At 40.1% G+C, this 12,866-nt stretch overlaps 1 protein-coding gene across 2 annotated transcripts in view; it reads left to right on the forward strand.

Moving 5' to 3' along the window:
- nipal2 (NIPA like domain containing 2) overlaps positions 1 to 12,866 on the forward strand; it is a 54,962-nt gene that overhangs the window by 20,054 nt on the left and 22,042 nt on the right. The window contains exons 2-3 of one of the 2 annotated variants that reach the window (XM_028581631.1): positions 7,199 to 7,267; positions 8,294 to 8,462. In XM_028581631.1, the coding sequence (XP_028437432.1) occupies positions 7,199 to 7,267; positions 8,294 to 8,462 (238 nt within the window). Of the gene's footprint in view, positions 1 to 7,198; positions 7,268 to 7,867; positions 7,951 to 8,293; positions 8,463 to 12,866 lie in introns of those variants that run through there. The other variant, XM_028581632.1, reaches the window with a different exon arrangement.

Below are 12,866 nucleotides of genomic sequence, written 5' to 3' on the forward strand. Positions count from 1 at the left end.
CTTCCACCATGAAGAATGAATCAAGGGAAATCCATCTACGTTCAGAGTCTCGATCCTGAACTGGGAATCTCTAAACCCTGGAAGTCTCTGGGATGTGAAGAATTGATGTAATTCAATATCCCTCTGTGGACTGGGCCTACCCTGAGTAGCCTTTTCACGTCCTCCACCTGTAGACAAGGCCAAAAAATTTCTCTCAATTACTATTCAGTAATAAAATCAATTGCTTAGGCTACAATGAAAATAAAATGAGGTCATATTTCAGTTAACCCCTATTGAAATATCTAAACCTCTATTCAGTTTGTACAACCGTTCTTAAATTTCTTCTCTTAGGTATCAAACGTATATAAATCCCTTTCGTGTACCAAAAGCACATTTATATTAATAGGCAACCTTTATACAAACAATGCATTTCTAATTCAAGTTGTATGGAACCTTAGTAACATTAACACTATCCTAAATATAATTGCATAAATTGCATGTAAACATCTCTCAAATTGTATTATTTTTCCATAACTTAAGCTACAGTGTTGTAATCTAGAGGCATTAAGACTTGCGTGCTTATTTATCCCTCCCTGCACCGGTAACTGTAGAAAGAATGCACTAACAATTAGCCTCTTTAAGTTAGCTACTTCACCATAAACCCCAGTTAAACAGTTAAACTCACAATTTGTACTAACATTCATTCAACAAAAAACCCACAGCTAGCAATAGTGTTGAAAAGCAGCATTACTTTCCATAACCAATAGATATAATCATTAGCCTTTTCACAGGCAATATGCAGTAGCTAGTCTGCTAGCCTTTTGTGGCTAATTACCCTATTAGCATATGAATACAGCACCTTAGCTAACCCATTAGCTTAATGCTATTAGCACCGATTAGCATGGATGCTAGCAAACTCTAGTGTTATGGAGTGACTCACCATTTTACTGCCTATAATTCCCGTGACGATAGCTGATTCAGGCACAGCTCTCTTTTGCTCTATTTACAACAAGGTATAGCCAGTATTAGATAGTATTTAGTATGTAGAATTGATTTCTTTCACTAACTGGCGTTGTTTTTTATCTTACTGAGTGAATAATGGCAGCCTCCTACATTCTGATGCAGGCGCCAAAAGGGATGTGAGGAGATGTAAATCTGATTGGTCAGCTCACGGACCCAAGTTCACCCATTGACTTATTTACAAGCCCATCAAAGTGTTTTTCAAGCTTTCAGGTAAATAGGAGGAGGCTGCCGTTATTCACTCAGTAAGATAAAAAGAACGCCAGTTAGTGAAAGAAATCATTTCTACATACTAAATACTATCTAATACTGGCTATACCTTGTTGTAAATAGAGCAAAAGAGAGCTGTGCCTGAATCAGCTATCGTCACGGGAGTTATAGGCAGTAAAATGGTGAGTCACTCCTTAACACTAGAGTTTGTTAGCATCCATGCTAATCGGTGCTAGTAGCATTAAGCTAATGGGTTAGCTAAGGTGCTGTATTCATATGCTAATAGGGTAATTAGCCACAAAAGGCTAGTAGACTAGCTACTGCATATTGCCTGTGAAAAGGCTAATAATTATACCTATTGGTTATGGAAAGTAATGCTGCTTTTCAACACTATTGCTAGCTGTGGGTTTTTTGTTGAATGAATGTTAGTACAAATTGTGAGTTTAACTGTTTAACTGGAGTTTATGGTGAAGTAGCTAACTTAAAGAGGCTAATTGTTAGTGCATTCTTTCTACAGTTACCGGTGCAGGGAGGGATAAATAAGCACGCAAGTCTTAATGCCTCTAGATTACAACACTGTAGCTTAAGTTATGGGAAAATAATACAATTTGAGAGATGTTTACATGCAATTTATGCAATTATATTTAGGATAGTGTTAATGTTACTAAGGTTCCATACAACTTGAATTAGAAATGCATTGTTTGTATAAAGGTTGCCTATTAATATGAATGTGCTTTTGGTACACAAAAGGGATTTATATACGTTTGATACCTAAGAGAAGAAATTTAAGAACGGTTGTACAAACTGAATAGAGGTTTAGATATTTCAGTAGGGGTTAACTGAAATATGACCTCATTTTATTTTCATTGTAGCCTAAGCAATTGATTTTATTACTGAATAGTAATTGAGAGAAATTTTTTGGCCTTATCTACAGGTGGAGGAGGTGAAAAGGCTACGCAGGGGAGGCCCAGTCCACAGAGGGTTAATGACAAATACAATTGGTACCACTTTACTTGAGGTCAAAATATGTATTACACTGTCATAATGTTGTCATAACAGCAAGTCTTATCTATGATATCTTAATGACAAATACAATTTGTACCACTTGAGGTCAAAGAATGTTTTCGTTACACTGTTATAATGTTGTCATGACAGCAAGTCCTATCAATATCTTAATGACAAATACAATTGGTACCACTACTTGAGGTCAAAATATTTATTAGTTACACTGTCATAACCGTGTCATGACACCCAGTTTTGTGAAATTTCCTGTCAGACATCTATCTGAAAAAGTGCTAGAATTGGTCTCTAATCTTGCACATCTAATTATAATAATCATTAGGACCTTGGCCACAGCAGGCCAAGGTCTGTGACGGAGGACAGGCAGGGCGGCGATGTAGCAACCCAGGCAGCACCGGACGCTGAATTCCGACACACAGTCGGACAAAATTTGCAATTAGCCATCCATTTTCGTAAAACGATCCATATTTGAGCTTTACGTAGTTGATTTCTCGCATAAAAAAGTTTCAGAAGTGAATTTTGTAATGGAATAGCAGAGATCTGCACGACCTAGATTCAGAAGACTACCTGATCTCAGGTCAGTTGTGTAGCCTATGTAAATGTTGGGGCGTGACCGTTCTCTTAATACACCCATGGGCTTGACAAAGGTACAGTTTTTGAGATGCTTACGTAAGCAACTAGCTTTGTTGAGATTCGCCCGTTTTCAGCGGCAGTTTCAAAATATGAGATTTTCATAGTAAAGGGGTGTCAATGGGATTTTGAGTTTAGGCTATATGTATGTCCTATTTACCCACCAAACTGTCGTTATTCAACTATGACAGGGTAAAATCGGTTTTGCATTCTATCACCCCTTTAATGTTTCTCCAGCTAGCCCCACCTTTATGAAGGTAAATATGGTGCAAAATGTGAGAGCTTGTAGAATACGATGTGAGAACTTGCAGAACAAAATATCTGAACTTGTATTTTAAAATATACACTTGTAAAAAAATATTCACACACATGTGATCTGAATTTGAAGTCACACAAAGAAAAAACATGAGCGCTTGTAAAAAAAAAAAAAAAAAAAAAAAAAAAAAAATCTGAACTTGTAATTTGAAGTCACAGAAAAGATATTCACAAATGTGAATGAACACAATGACAGCTGCAAACTTGTAATGCAACATTTACATCTATACTTTTTTTTTTACTTTGGTTCATTTTCCATCACAACTACAAATCAACTCTCGAATTTGTCACTGCAACTTCACTTATGTGCTCTCTTGCATCACAAAGTGGCAAATCTGCGCCTCGACTTCTTGCGATACATTTGGTGCAAAACTAATTTGAACCTGTGGACTTAGGCTGTGGAGCTCTGAGCCAACAGAACGGGGAAAGCAGGGTTTCTATCGCTTATTTATGTAGCATTGTAGCTTGGTGGAATAGCATGCTAGCATTAGTTAACTAACCAGCCAGCCTGCTTCTAAATAAATACCTTTTAATTATCTAAATACTTTCTAACAGTCAAACTAAAACACTGGTGGTGTTGGGCTTAGAAATATTTAAAAAAAATGTAAAAGTCCACTTGGGATTTGTTTTTGATGCACTGGGTTTAATCAATGATCGTACTTCCAACTACCAATGAAACAAGTTTAATCAGCCAATCAGATGCAAAGTTGGGCGGGCCGAAAAGCGAGAGAAAAAAAATGAAGGCAAAGTTTATCAAACTTGGAGCATGTAGAAACAGCTTTAGTTGAAAAAGATCAGAAATTTGGGTTTCTTTCGACCAATTTTTCAAAAAGAAATAACGTGGATGGTTCCATACAACGCTCTTCAAAAGTCAAATAAATGATCAGTTCACTACTTTCATTGAATTTGGGTTTTTTATTCAATTTTATACCATTTGAAGAAAATAAATTGACAAAAACATGGAAAAAAGTGACACAAACATTGAAAAAAGTGATAAAAACTTAGGGAAAAGTAAAAACAAATAGTTTGAATTTGAAATTCTGACCCAGAAAAACTAAAAGTTGTCATGGTCGACGGGAAGACAACCCGGCAGAATGGCCTGACACATGGCCTTGTCCCAGAGTTTATCAAAAGCTAAAAATATTTTAAGTTTTCAATAAACATACATGAAGCAACTAATCTCAACATGGACAAAATCATAAATGTGCTTGTTCGCTTTTTTGATGATGGCCTGGCCAAAGCATCAATACAAGATCTAGAAAGGAGTCATTGTAGGATTATGATATTATTGCAATATGTAAATCTACATTGACTCTTAATTTAAAATATGGTTGAAAGAAGTAAAAAAATGGATCCAAAACTTTTTACTCATTTCATTTTCAAGTTTCAGGCTCAGGATTTTTTTTCACTTTGAGCCCTGTCAGTTACATAAATATCACATGTAGGCAGTAAAGGCCAGTATCCCGAAAACCTTGGAGGTCTTGAGGAAGTGCAAATGTTGATTTTAGTTGATCCTGAGCTGCCAGCAAGTAGAAATGTTGTTATCTTGATATGTCCCTAGTGAAAGTTGGTACACCAAAAGAAGCAATGCAAGTGTTCTACTCAATATTATTTTACAATTTGTTAAGTGTGAGTGTGAGGGTATTTTTTATTTTTTTTTTAAGATTATTTTTTGGGCATATTTAGGCCTTTATTGACAGGACAGCTGAAGAAATGAAAGGGGAGAGAGAGGGGGGAATGACATGCAGCAAAGGGTCGCAGGTCGCAGTCGAACCCGGGCCCGCTGCGTCGAGGAGTAAACCTCTATATATGGGCGCCCGCTCTACCAGCTGAGCTATCCAGGCGCCCCTGAGCTGATTTTTTTTTTTTTTTAAAGTCTGAAGGACACAACAGTTCTGTAGCTGGAACTTGAGATCTTGAAGTTCAGTGTCAGACCTGCACCTTACCCACACAATTCCAAACTCCTATTTTGCACCTGTGATAAAGCACACCTGAGGATGAGATCCTGGTATACTGGTGGTCTCATTAAAAGGAAGGTTACCAAACTGTGTTCCGAGAAACTTTACCATCATCATTTTGTCTGGCGTTCCTTTGTATGCTTCACTGTGGTTTTCTGGGGCTGACAGAAAGATCAGAGGGCTATTTTCCTTGTTCAAAGAATGGACTTTGGTCTTTGCTTAATGACTTTAAGAGTATGCTATAATGACAGCTCTTTCCCCTCAGTGGTGGTTTCGTATTTTCCCCAAGGATGTCTAATAATGTACCCTGAGAAAACGCTAGACGACCTCTGGATTGTGTGATGGTGATCAGTGTTTGGATACTAGGGGAATTAATTTACACTCCATTCTGGTAGCCTTTGACCGCAGTGCTGTTATCTCATTGTCAACAATATCAGATGGCTATTATTGACTGCCTGTCTTATCTCATGGAATAGACCGCTAGACCTGAGAATTGACTCTCTCTCCTCTCTTTCTATTTTTTTTTAATCTAGTGTTGATGTCCTCTTTGCCATCTTTTTCTTACTTTTTCTTTCTCCCTCCCTCTCATTTTGCAGCTTCTCCGCCCCTCTATTCCTTTGTTTTAATTCCCATCCCTGTATATCCCCTCTCTCTTTTCTCCTTACCCTCCCTCTCTCTCACATAATGCTTTTTCAAGGGATTTTGATTTTGCACATGGATGTGCCTGTCTGCTGTTACTTCTTCTACACTGATTGAGTTTCTTTCTTTAGGTTTTCATCATTCACATTCCACCCCCACTGCACGCTTTCATTTCTTTGTAAACTTTGTCCGCCCACAGCCACCGGTATGTTTATGACCTAAAATTAAATTTCCTCTTGGCAATCATTTTCCAAGCATATGGGGGAAAGTAGCCCGGCGTATTCTTGAAACACTTAAAGTGAATGGATCCTGTTTCTCCTTCCATCTCTTAAACACCAATTATGCATTCCTGCTGAGAGTTGGCTACGAAAAGATGCCCATATTAGACCAAAAATCTCATTATACAAGGTATTTTTGGAGTGCATCATTTCTCCAGAACTTTACTAGCGGCAGGGCTTGAGGGATGGCAGTGTCGCCCCATCACTTTAGTCCACACCGAAATACCTTAAGAGCTATTGGATGGATTGCCATGAAACTCTATACAAACATTCGCGGTCTCCAAAGGATAAAGCCCTTCTGAATTTTGTGATCTTTAACTTTCCATCTAGCGCCATCATCAGGTCAAAATTGTCCAATACTTTGTTTTATAACCAAATACCTGCAAAACTAATGCCATTTCCATCAGCCTCAGCTGTACTTTGTGTTTGGTGCTAATTAGGAAATGTTAGCATTATAACATGATATACTCAGATGGTGAACCTGGTAAATATTTTACCTGCCAACCATCAGCATCTTAGCATTGTTGTTGTCAGCCTGTTAGCATGCTGACGTTATGTCATTCAGCTGTGCCTATGAGTGCCGCCTCACAGAGCCACTGGCATGGCCGTAGACTATTAGTTTTGTTGATTTAACGCTGTGAAACTTTAATCTTGTCCACATTATCAACTTCTACCAACAATACACGCTACATTACCGGCCTTCTATTCCCAAAACTATGCTTATGGGTCATGAGCAGTGTGCATGTGTATCTAAAGGTGTGTACCAACCAACCTGCATCAGGACCTTTTGTGAGGTGTCGTATATAGTGTGAGAGTTAAGAGGGTGAGGGAGTGTTTGTGTTTTTGCACGTGTGCTTGTGTCTGTTGCTTTGACTGCATGTGAGTGTGTGAGAAATGAAAGTTTGATATCCTACTGTAAAACGCTAAAAGCCTCTGTTCCACACACACACACACACACACAAACAGAAACACACACTAGTGCCTTTGAACAGAGCACCAATGGAACAACAGTCTCTGTGGTTGTCATGGAAATGACAGATGTGACAGCTGGAGAGAAGACTTCAGGGAGTATTATGGGGTGTTTGGAGTTGTTTTTTGACAAGTAGAGCGTCACCTAATCATGTGCCTGTTTACTGTTTGTTCCCACAGACCTATCTTCTGGGAATCATAATCTCCATATGTGGCAATGTCCTCATCAGCATTTCACTCAACATACAGGTAGGAAGTGCTGGAATCCAGCTGTACGGCAGGCACTCAGCACACAGCAGGCACTTAATACCTGTAAAGACTCCTTTTTCTACTCTCGGAGCACTGCTTTTTCCTGACAGTTGGCTCTGTCTTTAGCAGACTGTGTTCATCAGGATCTTTGTAAACGTAGGCAGCTGACAGCACAAATGGCTTTGTATTTTATAATAAATAAAGCTTACTTTGAACTAGAATTAATAGAAGTGAATGTTTAAACATCAGAAATGTATTTCAGTCTAATATTGTGAGTAGCAATACAATTGTTCAGTTAAGTACTGCAAACAAACTGCAAATTTGTTGCACTTGTACCTGTCTGTACCTGATTGTAATACTAATGATGCTCCCTGATGCCTTAGCAGCACTAATTTAGAGAGTAAATGCATTCATTAAATATAAGCATACACCCTCTATAGCCTCTACCAGACATAGCTTTTAGAGGCTCTTTTTTTCCCCTGTGTGATTCAGCTAATACAAAATGTCTGTTGCTAAATTACACTGTGCTTAGCACATGCAAAACCTCTTTTGATGCAGGTGCAGAAACTGGAGTGTTTGTGTCAGCGGCAAACAGGGTGTGTGAGACTGAGCGGGCGTGACAGCATCAACTTAATGTGGAAAAAGTGCTGGAAAAGGCTATTAACCATTGTTCATTACCAGGTGTAAGCTTGCAAAGACAGAATTGTTAATGATTATGAAGTATACATTTGTGTTTGCCTTGTACAGCTTCCCACCTCTTCAATTTGCTTAATTGGTGTCATGCCTCTTCTGAGATGATATGCTCATCAGCAGACAGTGTTATGGCTTGTTTAGGGTTGTGAAACAGCCTCTGTAATGCTGTATTATCGCTTAAAGTGTACATTATTTTTCAAGTGTTATACATTTGGCTTTGTAAGGCTGTAAAATCATCTGTATGGTGTATGTTTGTCTTGTTCAGCTCTCCAGTTATTAGAGCTGCTTAATTTGACTGATGCCTCCGGCTCCTGTTCCCTCTGTTCCTGACAGAAATATGCCCACGTCCGTCAGTCTCAGCGTGGCTCTAAGCCCTACTACACCTCTGTGATGTGGTGGTGCGGTGTGGCTCTCATGGGTGTCGGCGAGCTGGGGAATTTTGCAGCCTACGGCTTTGCCCCAGCATCACTCATAGCCCCGCTAGGCTGTGTGTCTGTCATAGGTAAGTACAACCTTTTTCCTCCTCTTACATTATCCATGCATGAACGTAGGAGAAAGGTTGCTTTCTGTGGGAATAACCGGAAGCATTGCCTTGTGAAGTCTGGGTTTTTCTTCTGATCTTGTCATAAACAGTCCTCTCTATGCCAAGCAGTTGCATTATGTGCTGAAAGTCTGACAGGTTTTACTCTTGTGTGTGACTCACTGTGTGACTCACTCAAATGCATACAGTATTGGAGCTAGTACAGTACAGATACTGCACATTTCCAAAATGTCCATACAAAGTCTCAGTGACGTAGTTTTTTTTTTTAAAGATATGGCCACTCCAAAACAGAATGCAAAAGAGCCATTGTTGCAGTTTCAAGCTTTCAGTTTTTCTTCAAACACATTATCAGTAACAGATGGGGCATGTCAACAACATGTTTATCACATTGTTACTGCAAGGTTATTCTGAACAAAATTTGATCATAACCTTTTCATTGGGAATTTTGGGAATCAATTTCATATCAGTACAATACCAATATGGTATTGGGAGAAAAGATCCTTGATCTATGTCAAAACATTAGGAAGAATCTAATTAAAAAGAAACATGAAATAAATCAATCTGCTTTTCTGTCCTGTTAATCATCTCATTGCCCCTCATATTTATCACACAACCTCTTGAAAGGGTCCCGACCCCCACGGTGGTAATTGACAATTATACAGACGTAAATGATCTAAGTTACTATTGGGACATCTATAATATAAGCCTTCCCTGAGCAGTGGTCTTAAAGCTTCGATAGAACTGATGTTGAGATTTAACAACCAAAAGCTGGACACTGCAACAATGCCTCTGTTCTTTTTGTGGTGGTACTCTTATTTGGTTTTAATTATCCGTGCATATCCTGGTTAATAGATAGAACAGCACCTTCTTCAAATAACATGACATGAAAATTAAGTGCATTAATGAAGTTCTGTGTTTGCAGTAGTAGCGGTATTTGCAGTAGTAGTGCTATTTCCATCCTGTGTGTCACGACTACACATCTACCTTCGCTGACGAGGCTGATCGGTCTTCACCGCATTCAGTAAAGTCTCTTGCTGTCAGTGAAGGCTTGCTTTCAAAAAGAAACTTCCAACTGTTGCTTTACAGCCTTACACAGCAAGTCTGTGTGTAGGTGCATGTTTATATCTTCCAATTCCCAGTTATAAACTAGCACTGGACCTGGAAGATGGATACATACTGTACATTTCCACACTTCAAATTGTATGGGTGATTAAGGAAGTCCAATTACTTCTGACATTATAAATCCAACAATGATCATTTGTACAGCCCACGGTGTGAACTAAAGCGGTCATGAACTACCATTAGCCACTCAAAAGAAAGCCTGCCTGGTTGCTACAGCTAGCAGCTGCTCAGTACAAACACTCTAAACGCAGGTTAAATATTGAGCAGATTCACGTCTTACCTCCCGCCAACCATCACTCACCGTGCTGGAGGTGGTGGTGAGTCATGGATATAAATGACAGCTATTACCCCAACGCTTTCAATGATTTTCCTATAGTCACGCCTCACAAGTGGATGAATGGTTTAAATAAAGCCCAGCATGAAACCACAAATCTCGTTAAGTAGGCGGAACCTCTTGTTCATTGTAGTTTTTGCGTGTCATACTTGCTCCAATGAGCAGTCTCTACCTCTCACTGCTATGTCAGTGTGTGTAAAGCAGACATGATGGCTGTTTTTAAAGCCACAACCTTATTTCCTTTCTACTATCATTACCGTTATCCCTACAAAAAACACTAATTGCTAGACACTAGTGTTGCATTGGAGTGGGCATGACTAAAATGCGGCTGGAGTATGTATTGAAGAATTAATGAAGGTAGAGATGAAGAGGTGAAAGGAGGGAAGGATGGAGAGGAAGATGCCTGCAGCTGTGACACAGTCTGTCCTCCTCAGAGCTAACAAGTGGAGCTGAGGGGAAAACGTGCTGGTTGCTGTCTGCCATGGTGACTCCATTCTCACCTCACGCTGACTCACACTCTAGGCAAATGAGCAAATGCGTGCATAACTGTAGTGGTGTGTAAAAATACACACACACACACACACCCCTCCTGTGGTGTTGTTGTGCCTGTTTTCCAACAGGGGGCCTTGGGTGAGTGTAGGCAAGTGGTTGGCTAGGTAGAAGAGAGGAGAAAGGAGGTAGGATGCTGAGAGGAAAATGTATTTGTTTGTTTATTTAAAGGCAGGGTTGGTAACATTTTCCAATATACACTTTTTATATATATTGTATGAAATGGTCTTTACACCCTGCAATAAACAACTTATGGGCTCTGAAAAAGGAGCAAAAAAGATGTCACCTGTAGCTGCTGTATTCCTTCGCTTAGAATTGATATCACGATTCTCTGCCACGATTTTTTTTCTTACAAAGTGTAATGTTTATTGCACACAAAACAAAACAAACCTGTCACCAACCAAACCAAACAGATTTTTTTTTTTGCACCTATTGCGCATCACCACAATCCTGTAAACATAGAACTTCAATGAATAAAGAAAATAAAGTACATCCTGGCCATTTAAAGGAGAATTACGGCCAATTTTTACGTTAATCTTGATCACTATAGCTACGCGAGTACTTTCGATAGAAAAAACCCCGACCCGAATCAGTGCAGGTAACACTGAGAAGCTGCAGCTACGTACTACAAGCGTCCCCTGAGCTAAAACGGCAGTGCTTGGGGCAAGTTTTAGAGTGCCTTTGTGCCTCTTAACAGACACAAAATGCAATTAATATGTCTGTGCCACAAGAACAGGGCCCTTACGTGTCAACAATATGCGTTTTCAACTCAGACATTGTTTAAATTCACCTACCCTGGTCCCTGTCTCGATCCTGCCAGTAGCTAGCTTGCCCTGCTAGCTGAAAGCCGTTAGCTGCTAGCTGCCGTTTGGTGAGTGTATTCAGACAGGCTTCTGTGATAATCATCCCAAAAACAATCCACGGAGCGGTGGTGGTGTGGCTATGTCCTCCAGAGGACAGGTCATGTCATGTCTTGAAGTGTATTCCCCCCCTAAAAAAAACAATAGTGCGGTAGTAGCTGTTAGCTGCTAGCTGCCCTCCGGTGAGTGTGTACAGCCAGATAGCTGTTAGCCGTTAGCTGCCGTCCGGAGAGTATATTCAGCCAGGCATCTGTGCTAATCATCCCAACAAAAATCCACGGAGCGCCCGGTGGGTTGGTGGATATCGTGCATAGGACAGATCATGCCTTTGCAGCGAAAGGTTTAGATTATTTCCCCCTCAAAATAGGTAATTGAGCACTGTAGTGGTTATGACCATATCAGTGACTATGTAACTACATGGAAACGGGATAAACGATGTCTGTGGCTTGCACAGTAATAGCGTTACTGAAGCCTAGCTGTTGCATCGCGCGGTCTCCTGGGAATTCAGTTGTAGCAGAAAAAGGTAAACAGTCATTTGCAGATTGGAGCGTAGTGTGTGTGAAGAGTGAAAAGCGGAGTTGTTTATAACGGAAGAAGCTTGGAGTATGAAGAATATAGCAGATATGCAACACACGGAAGAGCCTTTTGCGTTTGATGGTCATCCTTATTTATTCCAACCAGAGTATACAGACGAAGAACTAGCCTCAAGAGTTGGAAAGAACGAGACTGACAGACAGAAGGGAAACAGGCAGATGAACTTGCTGCTCCAAGCACAAGCTAAAGGTAGCCTTCAGTAACTGGGGGACATAGCCACACCACCGGGCGCTCCGTGGATTTTTATTGGGATGATTATCACAGATGCCTGGCTGAATACACTCACCGGACGGCAGCTAGCAGCTAACGGCTATCAGCTAGCAGGGCAAGCTAGCTACTGGCAGGATCGAGACAGGGACCAGGGTAGGTGAATTTAAACAATGTCTGAGTTGAAAACGCATATTGTTGACACGTAAGGGCCCTGTTCTTGTGGCACAGACATATTAATTGCATTTTGTGTCTGTTAAGAGGCACAAAGGCACTCTAAAACTTGCCCCGAGCACTGCCGTTTTAGCTCAGGGGACGCTTGTAGTACGTAGCTGCAGCTTCTCAGTGTTACCTGCACTGATTTGGGTCGGGGTTTTTTCTATCGAAAGTACTCGCGTAGCTATAGCGATCAAGATTAACGTAAAAATTGGCCGGAATTCTCCTTTAAGTACAGTAGGCTGCCAAAAATAGTGACATAACACATTGAACTAAATATGGCCCTGATACAGGCTGATCTGAACTCCTGGAACATGTCTTTACATAATTAAAACATGTCAATCAACATGCTGCAGCTACAGCTTCAGTCTCTAGAGAAATGGAGTTTGTCAATTGCCAATTTAAGTAGAGTATCAAAAACAGAATGATTTCTAATTGCTTGCCTTTTCATGTCTTCAGCTGTTCTATCAAAGTAAAGGCCAA

This window comes from Perca flavescens, chromosome 6 (assembly GCF_004354835.1).
Source record: "Perca flavescens isolate YP-PL-M2 chromosome 6, PFLA_1.0, whole genome shotgun sequence".
NCBI lineage: Eukaryota > Metazoa > Chordata > Actinopteri > Perciformes > Percidae > Perca > Perca flavescens.